General features: G+C 45.2%; 1 protein-coding gene across 2 annotated transcripts in view; it reads left to right on the forward strand.

Annotated features, from left to right (window-relative positions):
- The window catches only part of CCDC91 (coiled-coil domain containing 91), a 211,349-nt gene that overhangs the window by 47,736 nt on the left and 145,315 nt on the right, over positions 1–18,298 (forward strand). Inside the window, exons 4-6 of one of the 2 annotated variants that reach the window (XM_040987458.1) lie at positions 993–1,071; positions 16,421–16,542; positions 17,482–17,685. In XM_040987458.1, the coding sequence (XP_040843392.1) occupies positions 993–1,071; positions 16,421–16,542; positions 17,482–17,685 (405 nt within the window). Of the gene's footprint in view, positions 1–992; positions 1,072–13,969; positions 14,286–16,420; positions 16,543–17,481; positions 17,686–18,298 lie in introns of those variants that run through there. The other variant, XM_040987459.1, reaches the window with a different exon arrangement.

Raw genomic sequence — 18,298 nt, forward strand, 5'->3', positions numbered from 1 at the left:
CTTTGCTTACCCTCCTCAGGCAAGAGGGTGTGGAACCTCCAAATGTTGGCTGGAGAAATCTCTGAATTGTCGAGTTCTAATAAACTCGACCAGTAGGTTACTCAAGAAGATGGATAAGGAATCCTGCTTTAGTCTCTCTTAAAAACATTTTCTAAAAAGAAATAGCTGTTTTTATGTATTTGGAAAGCAGAAAGTGGAGGGAAAGAGAGAGCAATTGTGCTAGTGAGCTCCTGAAAGTCCTCCAGTGCCCGAGGCAGCAGATCTCAGTCTGGGTCTCCTGTGGGTGGCAGGGCCACAGGTGCCTGAGCCGCCACCTGCCGCATCTCAGGGAGCGGATTAGTGAAAATGCTGGGATCGGGAGTGGAAGAGAGGGAGCTGAAACCCTGGAGTTCTGCTGCTGGCCGACCTGTAGATGTTTAAAAAAATACCCTTTTCTTACACAAATGGGTATTCTTAGATGTAAAGTCTACAGATAGTGTTATGTTTAAGGATGTATAAGTACATTCAGATGCAAATTTATTTGGATATGGAAAGCAAAGAAGAGTGCATCTGCTATGGAAAGAAGGTGAAGAGTGCTGTAGCAGATAAGAGCAGGTGTACCCTCACCCTCGTTAAAGTTAAGAGCTCATCTCCCACAGGGGCGACAGCCCCAGCCACCTGAGCTATTGCTTCTTATCTCCTAGCATATACATTAGCAAGAAGCTGGCCTGAGGACCAGTCAAGACTTAAACCTAGGCACCCCAGTATGAAATGAAAAGCACCCCCAACTGTCATATCCCCCTTTTACCAGTTGCCCTCCCTAGGAAGAAAAACATTGGCATAAATAGGTCTGGTCCTGGGCGTGGTAGGTAGTGGTGTGGCTGGTGGCAGTGACGACTGAGAAACTGCTGGGTCTTCAGAAGGGGTCTGGGTGAGTGATGTGCTCAGGGGCTGCTGGACTGGACCGCTGCATGGTTTCACTGATCTAAGAAAACCTTGTCTTTGTGTTCCAGGCTGCAGAGACGTTTGGTGATGGAAATGGAGAAGCCCAGACGACGTCCCCTGCCATCCCGTGGGCCGCCTTCCCCACAGGTACCGGGGAACAGTGAGCAGGCGTCTTGACTTTGAAACCTGTTCCCACCTTTTCTCTTGACTTTCTTCCCTGGGCTGCCAAGGTGGTGACCTTGATTCACTCTTCATTTTTTGTAGTAAAAGGACCAGTTGCACAGCAAATTCTGAGAGGGGGGTTTGCAGCTTGATCTCAAAATGAATACTGAAAACCCTGAAAGGAAATGAAGCGCTATTTGTATTTTCTGATTTATCCTCGGTTTAGGAAAATGGGATAAGAAATTCCTCTTGTAGGTTGTTCAGTGTATTGATTGAAGTGTCCTTTTTTTGTATTCTGAAAAGAGTAATCATCCCCACCAGAATTTAAACTAAGTTTTTAAAAAATACTAAAACCACTCAAATGTTGAATGTTAAGATCCAAGATGTTAAGTATAAAATTTATGTCTAAGGTATATTTTGAACTTTATGGAATTTTCTGGAAAAATCATTGTAGAGTTCGGGAGCAAAACCTGAAAATCAGGCTGCTTGGAACAGCCTAGTCCTGGCTTGTTACTTTCTTGACACTTCCTGGTGAAGTGTTAGTGTCTGCTGTGCGCTCTGAGGCTACGGGGCAGGGAACATGGTCAAGAGCAGGTGAGGCAGGTGCATGCACAGGTGTAACATGGAGGCTGTGTGATTGGGAAGAGTGACAGTTTGGCTCTTCTGTTTCTTTAGCAAACGCTCATTTCCTGCAGAGCGGTTCTATACTTGGTTGATCAGGACCGTGAGGGATGCGTATGATTTCCACAGGCAGACACGCATGGGGCATTGGGGAAAGATCTTGAAGATCAGAAAAGAAGAAATGAAACAAGGGCAAACGTAGGAAAGGGGTGGCTTACCTGGGTACATCGGTGTGTGCAGGCTCTGCCATGTGCCGCCCCGTCAGATTTACCTGAAGTAAAGCGTATTGTTCCTCTGATTCATCTTGAGAAAAATGGATTCTATGGAGCAAGGAGGGAGGGAAAAAGAGAAGTTCTTCTCCACTGGTCCCATCCCTAAATGCCAGCAATAGCAGGTACTGCACCAGGCCAAAGTCAAGAGCACAGGGGTGAATATGGCTCTCCCACAAGGATAGCCATGTTTGGATTACCACCTGCTAGCTCCAAGAGTGTGCGTTAGCACGAGGCTCCAGCAGACCGGAAGCTCAGATTAGACCCAAGCACCCCCAGTGGCTTCTTAGCCTACTATACGTCTCACACGCTCTTCCACACCCTGTTGATAAATCTTAAATGTGGAACATCATGTCTGGTTTGTAGTTGACCCTGGAGAATGAATAATTAAGGAAACCTAAACGGGATAAATCAGTAACTGAGAGAATGCATTGACAGGGTGGAGGAAATGACAGGCACAATGAGAATAGTGACATTGGTCTACTCTTGATGGCTTAGCAATTTCAGTGGTTGTCAGACACCTGTTGTAAGGTAGGTATCGCGACCACGTGGCTGCCGTTTGACAGATGATGACATGATAGTTCCAGAAGAGTTTTTTAGTTTGTTACAGATGAATGTGTTGAGTGAAATCTAGACTTTAGAGTTTTCCCATAGCTCAGTTGCACTTAAGAAAAAAAACCCGTCAGTTGGATTGTTATGGCTGACTGGATCTATTATCTTTTTTTTTTTTTAAGATTTGTTTTTATTGGAAAGGCAGATTTTCAGAAAGATCCTCCATCTGCTGGTTCATTCCCCAAGGATCTACAATGACCAAAGCTGAGCTGATCCAGAGTCAGGGTCACAACACTTGAAGGTTGAGGACTAGCCAGTTGAACCATTGCACCAACCTGGCTGACTATATTTGAGGGAAGAATTCACAGTTGATCTGAAATCTTAAGCCTTGGTTCGGAAAGACAGAACATTTGAGTGCATGAGAGCTGGTCTGGGACCTCAGTGAACTGATGTAGACTGACTTACTGCAGGCTGTTGTCAGAACAGCCCAGGCTGGAGACCATAGTTGAAGAGTACTGCTGTTGGCAATGGCAGCCGCAGCTGCGGTTGTTCCTAGGAAAAGCATTTGGGATGTTTTCATCGTCTACCAAGACGGAACAAGGGCTAGAGGGGTAGAGAGGATGATCTGCTGATGGTCAGAAGTAGCTTTTGAGGAATGACTTCAGCAGAGTGGAAACCAAAGCCAAATTTCTCTTTTAAAACAAGAAAATCAACCACGATGTGTGAAAGTGGGAACAGGATCTGTAATCATGACACTGTGCTCAAGCCTTGTCTGTTGTGTACGGATTATCTCACTTCCGGAGAACAGAAGTGAGATTTGTGTGCTCTGGCTGTGTATGTCTATGTTTAAAGGCAACGATCTCAGAGTGTAGGAACATAGAAATGCAAGCACTACCTGGAGTGCATACATGTGTACTCATATACGTTGACACATTCATGCACATACGTACTCAGAAAGTTTGGCTTGTGTTTCTAAAGTGCCTAGGGAGAGCACGACAACTTTGGTCCTTGGGGTTAGGGAAGGATTTTCTGCAGGTATGTGGGTCTGTGTGCTTGGTGATCGCCTGGCTTCCTCAGAGGAGCCAGGGTTGAAGGTGGTTTGACTAGCGTGGGGTCCTGCGTGTATCCCTCACAGTGCTGATTTCTATTTCGCAGTTCTAGCGCTAGGGCAGGGCACCATAACACCAACACCTGATGGTGTGTTCACATCGCTGAATACTGATGCTTCTGGCGATGCAGCTCTGCTGCACTGAGCACATTTCCAGTCAGAATCAATGAAGCCTGTAGGTTGGCTCCTCACACACACTGCGTCCTGGAGGCCAGCATCCCAGTAGGGTGTGGTGTGCACACGTGCCTACGAGGTGTGTCTTGATGTCCTCATGGTCCCCATTCACGAGCGATGGATGGGAGATGACTGGTCTCCTCCTGCTGCCTTCGGTCCCACTCGCCGTGAAGATGAGTGCTTCAGGACAGTGGACAGAGGAGCAGAGCTTGGGATTCGGGTCCTCTCCCTCTTTGTACCCCCAGTTGTTTCTGAAGCCCAGGAAGCAAGCTGGGTGGTAACCTGGCCTGTGTCTGCTCCCCTTGTTCTGTGCCCCTGCTCCTGGTCCCGCCTCGTCCCCTGACTCTGTTTTGTTGTTCTGAAGTTGTCGAGCTTGAGCTGAATTGGTTCCCCAGTGACTGCGGCTTCTCAGCTGCTACTGTGCAACCTTGGCTCCTGTTGGCTGCATGTTTACCGTATGTTGTTTTCCTTAAAAAACAAACAAAAGCAAACTAAAGAACAAACAAAACTGGGGTAAAAGATGTGCAAAGTAAACTTTGCCATCGTAACTATTTTCAAGTACAAAGTTCAGTGCTTTGTGATTATCCTACAGAACAGACACTGCACACCTGTTCCTCACCAGCCCCGCCTTAGCTCCCAGCCACTGCCATGGCAGTTTGTCTCCAGGATTCTGTTTCTTCCAGATGGCTCATCTAAGCAGCATCATAGTGCCTTGGTTCATCTATGGTCAACTTGTTCAGTGGAGAACCATGTTCTCAGGGTTCATCCATGCTGTGGCGTGTGTGATTCCTCCCCGGTTAAGCCGGACTGATAACCCATGTGATTGTGGGCCACATTTTGTTATCCACACACACGTCTTGGGACACACCTGAGTTGCCTCCGTTTTAGGCTCTGAGCATAGGTGCGTGGGTTGTGTTTTTAAACATGACTCTATCAGCCAGGCTCTTGCTCTTCTTGGTCTGCTTGAGGCTAAGCCTTGGAGGTCAGTGTCTGCCTTTTAGCCTTTCGAATCCCATGTGCCTAGCTAAGCACTGGCCTGGTTACTTCACCATATTGCCTCATTGCTTCTCGCTGATCAGGGGACCACATTCACGTTCTGTGAACTCTCTTCGAGTGTTTTTAAGTCTTGCAGGGTAATTTGTCCTTCAGTCATAAGTCTGAAGAAGGCGGACCTAAATCTTCCTTGAGAAGCTGCTTCCTCTGGGGCTCAGTTAACTTTTACCCGTCATTCTCAATTCGGACGTGGGATGTGGAAATAATGATGAACAAGGGTAGTCACACGTTCTCCAAAGGGAAGAACGGCTATTTTGCTAGTCACTTCTCATTTCTTCCCTGACTCTACTGTCTGCAGGAAGGAAACAGTAGAAGGTAGATGACATTTCAGCTGCCCAGAGTGCATGGCTACAGTGCCGTGACGCTGTTACCCAGTTCTTTTTACCTCCTCTTTCCCCTCCCCCTTGTTGGTTTTTCTCAACGTATTTCCAAATAAGAGATCACCAGGGAGTTTACGTGGCCCCAACATAAAAGAAAGGTTTGAGTTGGCTGCTACTCCATTGTTTTTAGAAAAAAAAAAAAAGATGGAAGATTTTTGATTAAGAAATCTTTTTTGAGATGATCTTAACAATTATTCACAGATGTTAAGACGTCAACATTGAGAGCAGAGACTTGTCAAAGCTTGAATGTATTCTGAGAAGATGTGGATTTATGCACCTATAAATGCAAATGTGTAATAAATCAAAATACATACACCTACCCCCACAGGTGTGGGCATTTGTGCAGAGTGCAGTTTCTTCACTTTGCTTATCATGCAGGACCTCTTCTTGGAGTTACAAAGGAGAGTGTGTCCTTACTTGATCTCGCAGGGTCTAAAAAGCGTTCATTTTTGTATCAGTATATGTTTCAGGTTGTATCTTCTGTTTTCAGCAACCCAGACTTTCAGAATCTGAGGAATTTGTAGAAATTGGTGCTTTGGTTTATCCGTTCATTCTTGGCTTGCTTGTCCAACATTCGTACCGTGTGTCGAGCACTAAGCGTACTGTGTCTCGGACATTAGGTGTACTGTTTATGGGGTGCTAAGTGTACTGTGTACCGGACCCTGAGTGTGCTGTGCTGTGGACCGCAGTGCAGCTTCAGCGTTGCCATATGAAAGCGGTTATCGCCGAGGACAGGGTGTCTCGTGGACTGTACTGTTAGTGTTGGCAGAGGCTTTCGTCAGCAACGTTGATAGCAGCAGTTGCATGAGAAGAATATTAAGGCGGAAGGTGTTGTCACGTTGCCATTGTGTACAGTGTGGGTGGTGCTGTGTTAGAGGCAAGTGCCTGTTCCTCTTTACTTCTAGCTAGATGAATATAAATTGTCTGGAAGGCGAGGTGGGAGGCCAAGCCTTGAATACTGTCCTTTCCAATATGTTTCTCAGTTTCTTGTAGCAGAATGCAGACCACATTAGAATGTATTGCCCATCAAAGGGAAAAACAAGTGGTCCAGATAGATACTTTAATCCACATTAACCCCTTCAAAACAGCTTATAGAGAGGGCAAGCTCCACTGTCTGTCAGAGCCTACCCTTTAGAAGGAAGAATGGGAATTGGACCAGCAGATGTTAAACTGAGTAACTTAGATGTGGTTCACTTTGCATCTGGAGCTATTTGCATACAAAGCCAACAGGAAAGTTCAAACATTTTTCTCAAGACATTGGCAGAGAGAAACCTGGAAGACAGATGCCTTTTTGATTTCATGGTTCAGTTTTTCCATTCTCCATTCTCCTGGCCAGGAAAACCTAGGACAACAAATCGGTCATTTTATTCATATCCCATTACTCTCCTTTGCTAACCCTGTTTTTCCAGTTGAATCTGTGTTACATGTCTGAGAGCTCAAAACCTGAGTCCACAGATTTTTGTTTGAGGAACAAAATGGTTGGGACGTTTTTCTCCAGATCCATCTCTGGTTTGCACATCTTAATAACAAGCACTAGCCAGCCTTCTTTGGTTATTTCTGTATTTGAAGGTAAACTTGGAAGGCGGTTCATTACGTGTTCACTTGTTCGTGTTATCATAGGTACTGCGGGTAACACTGACAGCCGCTCACCCCTTCTGCTTTGTAACCACATAGACATCTTGGCCGGGACATAGCCTGGACTTCCTTTGCAGTAGTGCATAATGTTTCAGTACATTGACACAGATAATGTGGGTGGAAGGTTGCCATAAAACTTCCTTTTGCTACTCCCTAATGTCTTCTCGGTGCCTTCCATGGCATTAATTTACCTTTTACTCTAGAGTCAGTTTTCAAAAATGATCTATACACGTTAGTGCTGTTTGGAAAGCTGTGTGCCAGTGCTTTTGTTGGCTTTCAGGAGTTTATGGCAGCTGATGTCTTCATTAGCACATACAGTAGGGCACAGAAAAGGGAGATTTGTTGCAGCTTCCAGGGTGAAATTTATGAAATAGGTTGATGTTGAGCATTTTGGATTATAAATTTGCACTAATCGTAACTTCTGTGATGCTCCTTGAGTTAATCCACGTGTGGCGATACGCGATGGATTCTAAGTCTCGCAAGTTTTGAGTTCTGACATTTATTGGGTTTTTTTTGGTTGTTGTTGTTGTAGATGCTGTTAGTAACATGAGGAACTTCTTCCAGGTGAATTGCAGTGCTTGGTTTTACCTGCAGTGCTGCCAGCACAGTGCTAACCTGAGGAGTTCCATGTTCACGAGAAACAGAGCTGTAAACGTAGAATGGAAGTGTCGAGTGTTACTTGAGAGCCTCCGCGTCTTCTGTGTGTGTTTGCTCCCAGTGACTGCGCATGGATGTTTCTGACAGTGTTTTATGGAACTTACTTTCTCTCTTCTGATATGAAATTTCTTCTCTCAGAAACAGTGGTGTGCTTTTCAAGGACATTTCAAAAGGCTCTTAGAGAAACTCAGTTTGGAAATAGAGTGCTGTATTTGAAATAGTGGTGCTGTATTACTGACAGTACAAGTTTTGCAGTTTGCTTGCTTATTTTGACAGTGACAGTAGGACTCGGTGCCTGGTGCTCTCCTCCTGTGAATACATTCCTTTTCCCGGGTGCTTCTGAATTCACTCCCTGGGACCACAGAAAAACTCACAGATGCATGTGTTCTGCACAGATGTAGTTCGGGGAATGAAAGAAAAGGGAAATAACAATGACAGTTTCCCTTTTCTCCTGGTGCCATTCTGTCATCCCATTCTTACAAAACCCCTTTCGCAGTTTGCTCCGTCCAGAGGTCTTCCAAGTATGGGACAAGCGGTGTTGTTCTCCGCTTCGGATGTAGATGGCGATGTATTGCACGCACAAACCAAGGTCTCCTACTTAAAGAAGACAGTTAAATCAGGTAATTGGAAACACACACACACACACACTTATATATTTATATGCATATTTCAATACTTATTTCATAATACGTATTTCATATTTATATGCATATTTCGGCCTGCAAGTCAGTGCAACAGCCAAGGCTGACCCAGGAGAGAGATCCACAGTTGGGGTCTCCTGTGTGGGTGACAGGAATCCACGTGCTGGCACAATGATCTGCTGCCTCCCAGATCATACAGTAGCGGAAGCTACAGGTGGGACTCCATGTTAGACACACTAATCATGGGAGGTGGGCACCTTAAATCAGTGGCCCAGCACGCTGTGCCCAGTGCCTGCTTTGCCTTTGTTCCCACAGTAGCGTGGAGGACTTGGTGCACAAGGACTTGCAGGTCTTCCGGAGTCTAACCCTAACCCTGCTTGCTGAGTCAGGATGACATGGGGCAGGCAAAGAAGCAGGATTGCAATTCTGGATCTGTGCGTGAAAAATGCAGTAGAAACGTCTAGTGTCTGACTTCAAGTTTCTGGTGTCCAGATCAGAGCCCAGCGCTGAGCTGGAGCAGCTGGGACAGCTCCTTCGTCCCCGCCCCTGAGTCCTCGCCCCTGAGTCCCCGCCTTGGCTTTCTCCCATGAGACTCTTGTTTGGAGTCCAAAACTCCATAGTGGCAGGAAGCAGTGATTTCTGCCACAGTGGGATTCTGCAGCAGCCAGATGCAGAGCCAAGGGGCCCCATAGCCAGATGCCTGACTTGGGTGCTGGTGCCCCTGGTGAGCACTGCTCTGGCCAACATCCATTGTTAAATCTACTTGGTGCTCACCAAGGTTGATTTTTTTTTTCCCACATGTTTCTTTCTTCTTGGTTAAAAGTTGAGTATTTGATCTTAAAATCACATCTCTGATTCTTAGTGCCAGTTGTTCTTCTGCATTCCTGGTGCTTCCTTTGTGGGTTGAATGATGGGATTTGTGAAGTCTTCAGATCTTTACTATTCTTGCTCCTTGTGGTAATCGATCCCACCTGCCACGTGTCAGTAAATTCTGCAGGTTACCAATCAAATGCGGGGGGGTCCCTACTCTGCTCTGCCTGCCCTGGCCACTCCCCAGTCAGCTGTTGTGGTGTCTCTTCTGCGTGACGTCAACTACTTTCCAGGAACTTCTCCCCAGTTCATCTTGATGCCGTACATACAGGGCTGGGGCACACGAATGCTAGGGAAATGGTGGTTGACTATGACATTTGATTCTGAAGTTGCTATGTTTGGAATTTCTCTTCACTGTTGGATGTCTCGGTATCAAAGTATATAACCTATTGGCTAGCGATTAAGATTTTTGACCCACTGGTAGGCGTTTCGTCTGTGTATTGGGTTAGACTTTGCATTGAGTACTAAAGATTTGTGTCTGTTACCAGGCTGTTGTCCTGAAAAAAAAAAAACTCCTGTGAACTGATGGCGTTTATGGACTCCTTCGTGATCTGGCCAGTGTTTTTGCGTAATCAGAGTCTTGTTTGTATCTCACTTGTGGTTTCTGTATTGGAATGCATGGTACTGTTGCAGTTGGCATGCAGTTAATATGTGTTATCCTATTTGTTTATTAAAACACTGCTGAGGTAATGGTGTAATCATTTTGGTAATTTCATGGTGAAAATGTCCTTTGTGAAACTTGAAAGTCTTGAGGTTTTTTGTCCCCTTTCTGAAGTGAATGTGAGAAAGCTGATTACACTGTGGGCCTCAGCCTGTTGTGATTCATAGACCTTGCCAAGTAAATTCAGGTGCAACAACAGAGACCACCCAGGGTACCTACCAGTTAGAACATGAACATGTCGAGCGATACATTTTACTCTTTTAGAATGTGTGTATTCTTACATTTATTTTATGTATTCGAAGTAGAAGGTTACAAAGAGGTGGAAACCTTCCTCCTGCTGGTTATTCCCCACATGGCTGCAGTGGCCAGGCCAAAGCCGGGAACCAGGAACTCCATCCCAGTCACCCTGTGAGTGCAGGGGCCCAAGGGCATGCCCAGGTGCATCAGCAGGGAGCTGGATCAGAAGTGGAGCAGCCAGGGCTTGAACCTGCAACCATATAGCATGTGGTGTTGCGGATAGAGACATAAGCTGTTATAGCCCAATGTCAATCAAAAGGAAGTATACTTCCGGCCTGGAGCTGTGGCGCAAGTGGTTAAGGTCCTCGCCTCGCACGCCCTGGATCCCATATGGGTGCCGGTTCTAATCCCGGCAGCCCTGCTTCCCTTCCAGCTCCCTGCCTGTGGCCTGGGAAAGCAGTCGAGGACGGCCCAAAGCTTTGGGACCCTGCACCCCGTGGGAGACCCGGAAGAGGCTCCTGGCTTTGGATTGGCATAGCGTCAGCCGTTGCGCTCACTTGGGGAGTGAATCATCGGACGGAAGATCTTCATCTCTGTCTCTGCTCTCTGTATATCCGCCTTTCCAATAAAAATAAATAAATAAAAAAAGGAAGTATACTTTAAAATTGAGTAAATATGGGACCACACCCACACACATACCCCCACGCACACCCCCACACACATCCCCTTGCACACCCCCCACACCCACACACATACCCCCACACATACCCCCATGCACACCCCCACATATACCCCCATGCACACCCCCACACACACCTCCCCACACCCACCCCCACACATACCCACACATACCCACACACACACTCCCACACACCTATACTCACACCCACACACATACCCACACACGCACACCCCACACCCACACTCACATACACATCCCCACACATCCCCACACGTGTGCATGCAGGGACAGAGGGAGGTTTGTTCTCTCATTGTGCTGAAAGGCCAGGAGCCAGGGACTTGGTACCCTGCCTTGGTCCCTCTCTTGAGAAGTGGGGAATGTTTACTATCTGCCTTCTTTCCTGGACATCTTCGACCCCTCCCTGTTTCCCATACACACTCACTGTGTACTAACTGAGGGGGCTAGGGTGTGGGACAGCATGGGGGCCAAAGGACACGTGCATCTGCCCTGGGGGGTCTCGCCAGCCAGGGAAGGGCACACTTAAATGAGGACTAGAATGCACGTGGGAGGGGGTAGGTGCTGGGTTAGTAGGCTAGCCTGCCACAGGAGGCAGAGGGGGTGAGGTGGACCCTGATCAGGGCCAGGAAGGTGGTGAGACCCCGGGCTCGGCCAGGGAGCAAGCCCTGCCATGCTGGGGGAGGCGAGGTCGAGGCAGGCACAGTCAGAACTTCTGCGCTGGCTTTACTGGTAGTGAGGCCCTCTCAGTTTTAAATTCTCTTTCCTCCTTTTATGACTTTTGTTTTGTTTGGTTTGTTGGATTTGTTCTTCTGCTTTCCTAATCACACGCACACACACAAAATTGATGCTTGTCGCTGGTTTCAGCTTTGTATTTCAGATTCCAGCAATCCAGGCTGTAATTTTCCTTCTAATTACTGCTTAAACCGCTTCATGCCTATTTTTATTGAAAAGAAAATCCTTCAGATCGAAGAATAATGGAAGGATTCCTAATTTGCAGGCAAATTGATGCTTATTATGAAAGTATTTCATGTTTGGAACACAAAGAGTTTTTCCAATTATTTTTTTTTTATTGTTGCTCTTAAATTGAATTCTTTCTGGCCGGAGAAAGTGTTGTCCATAGACAGTTTTCGTAATTGAGACATTCTCTGTGGCAGAGTCCTGAGGGAGGAAGAGCAGTCCTGAAGCCTCTGTCGCCGTCTCGGTTGTTTCTCAACCAAGACAAAGCCGTGGGCCACCATTGGCTCAGAGGCTGCAGCCGCCTACAGTAAGGGTGACATCCCGTAGGTGCGCTCCTCCAGTCCTGCCTGTTGAACTTTGGAACCTACCACCTGCTACTGTCCCTGGAATAGCAGAACATGGCCCACGGTGCTTGGGTCCCCATACCGTGTGGGAGACCTGATGCAGCTTCTGGCCCAGTTCGGCCTGTTGTTGTGGCCATTTTGGATGGGTGGAGGGGGTGGGGTGAAGCAGCAGGTGGGAGATCTCTTTTCCCTCTTTCTCTGTAACCCTGCCCTTGATATAAATAAGTCTTTAGAAACTATTCACCAATGAACATCTCTATCCTATTCTTGAAAAAAAAATTAAAAGGACTGTTGAATAATTTCTTCTCATGCAATTATTAGTATATGTAAAGTGCTTATGCATGCATTCTCGACATTGTACGTATGAAATATACGTACAAATATATTTAAGTCTGCAAGTTGCTATCAGCATTACAGTGCTTACTTGAAAATGCACGTTCCCGTGGTCTGAGACTATGATGATGGCAAGTCAGGAGGTCCTACCCACTGGTGGGTTTGTTTCCTGGGTCCTTGACTCATGAAAAGGAATGCTAGGTGTCTTTGGGTCTGTGCATCCCTTGGCGTGGCGCCCACTGCAGCGCTGCCCCCTCCATTGCCAGCCTCAGGTGTGTTTCCTCCTGTCTGTCATGGTGCTCTGAAAAGAGCCCAGCCAGATAACCCTGTTGCCATTTTTTTCTTTTAAAACAGGGATATTTAGATCTTCTTAAAAAAAAAAAAACTGGATGGGCTGCTGGCTATGAGGTACTCCTTGATAATTCATCCTAATATGAAAGCATAATGAAGTTCTTGCCAGATTCTCGTTATTAGCCCATACTGCTAACAGGTGCACACCTGATGTTATTCAGTATTTTATCAGTACCACAATATATGCGTTTATCATTAAAAAGATAGTGTTGCACATTTTCACATTAAATATCTTTCTTAGATCTATGAGTTGTATAAATGATAAACTTCCATTCTGGTGGATTTTAAGAAGAAAGGTGGCTTTAACGGAACCTTATGTTTGTGTTTACGTGTGATCTGTATAGTTTTTCCATGGCATTTTGTTGGGTATGCACTGGAGGATGTGTTGTAGCCACTGAGGTCGGCGGCCACACTTCCCAAGCGTATGCTGAACAGAGTTTCTTTCCCTGGTGCGAGTCTGATGGCCTGTGGAAGGGTTGTTGAGTTGTCTTCATGTTCCTGCTTCCAGGGAGTCCTCCCTGTGCCCAAGCATGCCACGAGATGGTAAGGAGCCTGCGAGGGGAGCACTGTAGCTTTCTCTTCAGGTTGCTGCATACCACAAGATTCTCAAGTCTGGATTTACGTTTCTAGTCCTTAGGTCAGTTAACCTTCATTTTCATTAAAAGATGCTGTTTTTCTCTAAGTTTGGGAGGCTAGCTGTACAACTGCTCACACTTAATTTAGGAAGACTTTTCATGGCTTTGTTGCAAGTATTAAGACTGTTTTATAAAGGAAGAAAGGAATCAGATATAACAGAATCTATACAATAAGGCATGCTGTGTTAACTTTTTGAAAATCACATGTATTAGAATTTTCTTTGAAATTTGTTAGCTAAGTTCTGACAATCTTGTATGTTTGCACTTATTTGTTGTTAGCTTTTCCTTTTTTTGACATCAGGGATTTTGATTAATTGTATGTGCCTCTCTGAATCATCTTTAATGTGTATGCTACTTTGCCCCTTTTTCTGCTTCTAAAAAGTTTCTTTGGTGTATGCTTTTGATTTTAGAAGGAAATGTAATTCGCTGATTTTCATTGATTGCAGTATTCATGCTTAAAAGTATCACATGGATTCTGATATATAAAGGCTTCATTGCCATTTGCTAGGAATTCAGCAATATCTTAGTAAACAGTGGGAAATTAGAGCTGTGTTGTGGTTGAGTGATTGGTGAAGTTGGTTGTTGGGTACTTGGAAAATCTGGTTTTGAGTCTCACAGTGAGCACTTTCCTTTACCAGCTGGACCTGCACCTAAGCTACGTGGTTCAAGTACAGTACCTGAGTTACTGTACAGTGCCATTTTCTGGTACGTGTTATTTTCCCACTTTCAGAGAAGGAAGCTTTGCTGTAAGAACATTTATGAGATTTCCCTAAGCCAACCTGATCTCAAACGAAGCCATTTCTGGCCCCAAAGCCTCTTCTGCTTCATTGGCAGTAATGTTGTGAGGTCACAGAGGGGTTGAGAATTATGATGTAATCAGGGAATGTTGGCAGCACTGTGCGACTGGAACGACAGTGGCTCCTAGTGATATCATTCCTGGGTTAGGCAAACAAGACTTCCTTACAGAACTGTAAACTAGGATGGAAAACATGAAGCAAAGCAGGGTAATATAAAATGATGGGTAAGTTTGATTTAGCTGTCTTACAGGTTAATGGAAGTGGCCTGGTGATGAGATGAGCATATGGACCAGGAGGTCTGGGATGTGACTTTGGCTGGAGGTGTGGATTTGGGGGTTACTGACCAATAAATATTCACCTAATGGATGGCTTTTAGAGTGGTAGCCCAGAATACTATGTGAAGTGAGACCAGAAGGTGCAGGACATAGTGAAGACTTAAGGCTTTGTGGAGCTCGGTTAGGAACTGGGGACAAAATAAGCAAAGTCTCAGGAGACCTAGGAGGTGAGAGTTTACAGCAGAGAGGAGTTTCAAGAAAGTGCAGAGTCGTGACAGCCGTATTCTCTGTTCCGGACGAATAAAGAAAGCTACACATGGAAATACTCCTGTGACACAGTGGAATCTGAAAGGATAACTACTTACATGAGTTTCTAAAAGCTTGTTTATTTGAAAAGCAGTGTGACCGAGACAGAGATCGAGTAATTTTCCATCCATTGGGTCAGTCCCTGAATGTCCTCCGTAGTTGGGGCCGAGCCAGTCTGAAACCAAGCATCAGGAACTCCAGCCTCATCTCCCTTGTGAGTGGCAGGAACCTGAGCCCCTGGGTTACTGGCTGCTCCCACATGCATCATTAGCAAGGAGCTGGGTCCAAGAGGAAGCAAGACTCTACAGAGGCCTTCCACTATGGGGTGTGAGCATCATCTTGGCAGCTGAACCTGCTGTGCCACAATGCCCACCCCATGCCTGTTTTATAATCAGAGAAACTCAGATTCGGGTCATTCTTGACTTGGGGCGACAGTATGATTCCCGAATCTGTGCTGTCATTCTGAGAGCTGTAATTCTTAAATTCATTGGAAATATTTGTGCTACGATTTACAAGTTTGAACATTTGACATGTGAAAGAAGTATCTGTTATGATACAGAAGCAGTTAGTAAAAGGTACATCCAGTACAAACATGAATTGGCATTCCACTTTATGTGAGTTAAAAAAACTGACATATTTACAGGACAATGCTAGAATGGCTTCATTATGAACTGTGGGACATGGTATGTCTCAAAAACGTAATGTTCCATAGTAAAAGTGTAGGTAATTAGATAAACCTTAAAGCACCAATCAGAAATCAATATATTCTTGGCTTTCCTGACACCTAATAGCCTTATAAATATCTTTATTCGGGGAAAAATGCAATTTCCACTGTGAACTGCCTTCCAGAACTTCGGCAGAACTTCGCTGACGGTGCTCCCGATGCCAATGTGGAATAAAGGTCTTTATTATGTCCAAGGGTAATATATATGTAGAAATTATCGATGCCATGACAGTTGCCCTTCTTGCATTTGAAAACACATAGCACACTCGTACTGCAGTTTTAGAGGAATCAGTTAAAAATCATGTAAATGTCACCTGTGGATTTTTGCCCTCATCTACATTTTGTCTTGTGTCATACTTGGCAAATAGGATTTCCATTTGTAACCTTTGTATTTGAACCCTAATCACAACCTAATTGCAGTTTGTTGGGAAACTAATTGCAAACATGTATTTCACCATGAGATTACTCTAGAAATACTTTGCCAACTGAAGTTGACTTGGTTTTAACAAGGATGTTCCAAAAGGATTTAACACAGAGTTGGATCTACCGTCTGAGCAATTTTTCCTCCTCCCTCGCTTCCTTGTCCCAATGTTGGGTTGGCTGGCCGCCTCCTGTTCTAAGCTCACCAAGACTTGAGTGTGTCTCACTCACTGTAGCCGCCTAGGTGCCAAGGCCATGGCTGGCACTAGCAGATACTCTGCGTTCTTCTTTTTACTAACCTGACTTTTCAGAATGACGTGAATGGGCATTAGTATGTGTGAGTACCATCTCTGGGAACACAGCTCTTTCTTCAACATGCCACTGTATAACACTGAGGCATTCTACAACTGTTGAGTTTGCTTGGTCTCACGCGACGCAGCCTGCTAAAGGGGGGTCATGAGTTCTGAAGTTGAGCAGAAATGTGCTGGAGGAGCACTCCTGGCGTCCAGATTCCCCCTCTCGGGCCTCGATGATTCCCCCAGCCTTGGCCATCTCCCCTGTGCCTTTCCTCCCGTCCACCTGCCTCTCGACTTTCCTGTCGCTAATCATGACCTTGTTGCTGCCCTTCCCCCAGTGTCTGGAGTGCACCTTGCACCTGCCGCTCCTGACATCGGAGTGGACCGCGACTGTCCTTCCCTTGGCTGCCTCTCCCCAGATGCCGTTGTGTCCTCAGTAGAGAACACACACGCAGAAAGTGTGAGTCAAAAGCCTTTTTTAAAACAGAACTTCACATACATTAAGAAAATTAATACTTTGCTGATTTTCATTTTTTTTTCCCCCAAAGGAGTAATTTTACAGGAATGTTGTAATTTTTGAGGCTAACATTTAGATTTCTAAAAATTAGAACTAGATAGCATGACTGTCTTGTGCCATGCATGCGAAGTATTCAGGTAGTCATGGTTGCTGAAATATGATTTGGGGACTTACGTATTAAATTAAGTGAGCTTTGCTTTTAAATCCTAAACTCCCAAAGGAGAAACTAATGACTAAAGTTTAGTTATTTCTCTTTTTTTAGAGAAACCTATATATTGTAAGATTTTAGAGCACTGATTTTTGTTTTAGAGTAAAAACCAACAAGATAAATTCTTAAGCTCTATTCATTCAGCTAATTACCCAAGCAGGTTGTTGAGGTGCTGGAGTTAAATTTCTAAAGTGCTGTGGATGATTTTGAATTAACCTGCTAATTCTGTTAGAAAGCAGGGACAGATTCTAGGCCATTGTTACGTTTGAAATTCTGATTTACAATTGAAAATGTTAGCACATGTTAGGCCTGTGTCTAAATGCCACAACCTGTGTCAGCTATGCCTTCCGCCACTTGTTGGTAATTTCAGACAGAGGAAAACACATTTTAAATATTCCATTGTTTAGTGCATGGCTTAGCAAGATAATCAATGTGTTTGGCTTTCAAATTGACCAGAAGTTTTGTCCCTACACACAAACAGAATAGGTCGTTAGCCCGGTTTTGAGGTCTTTTGTTGACTTACATAAAGGGCGAAGTAATTTGGGAACCTTGGTTCCACTTAATTCTCACATGTGGTTTCTGGTGCCCTTTGCGTGTTTGTTGTTGTGAGAGAGTCAGTGTTCCTCTCTTGTATTTTGTTTTATTCTTCCATTTTTTTTTTTTGATTGGTTCAGATCCAGCCGTCAGCCCACACTCATCTGGATATCTCCCTTTTCCCACTGAGTTTAACTGATGAGAAAGGCCATGGGACACTCACCCTTGTGGACGACTCGGAGGGGCCTGCAGCCAATGTGTCAGACATCCAGCTGCAGCAGAAAATCTCAAGTCTGGAGAGTAAGCTCAAAGCGTCTGAAGAAGAAAAACTGAAAATTAAGAAGGTATGTTTGCATTTTCCTGGAAAAACGTAGAGTTTCGTGGACTGAAAACTGAATGGGATCCCAAGATACTATCCTACCATGGCTACAGGTTGATAATGGAATCCCTACTCTTGAGTACAGCCCACCTTCCGAGTCCAGGAGTTCCACATCCTTGGATTGATGTGGCTGCACAGAAATATTCTAGAAAAAACAGTTGGGCATGTACTAAACATGTACAGACGTTGGTTTCTTGCCATGATTCCCCAAGCAGCACCGTGTGGTAACTGTTTAGCCAGCAGTTGTGGTGTGTGAGTTTGTGTAAGTAATCCAGAGATGATTTAAAATATACAGGAGGATATGTTTAGGTTTTTTGAAATACTGTGCCATTTTGTGGGAGGGATTTGAATCTTTGACCCTTTTGCTGTAGGGTGAGACTGGAATGAATCCCTCAGGGATATGGAGGGATGGATGGATGTACTTATATGATTTTGTTGTTGTTGGAAAGGCAGAGAAGGAGGACCCATCTGCTGGGTCACACTTCCAATTGCTGAATGGCTGGGCGGCAAGTGTAGAGCTGGGATTGAGGATGAACTCAGTGTGAGTCAGGTTGTAGGTGGCAGGAACCAATCCCTGG

Source organism: Ochotona curzoniae, unplaced genomic scaffold, assembly GCF_017591425.1.
Source record: "Ochotona curzoniae isolate NIBS_2020 unplaced genomic scaffold, NIBS_Ocur_1.0 contig_4645, whole genome shotgun sequence".
In the NCBI taxonomy this organism is placed as follows: domain Eukaryota; kingdom Metazoa; phylum Chordata; class Mammalia; order Lagomorpha; family Ochotonidae; genus Ochotona; species Ochotona curzoniae.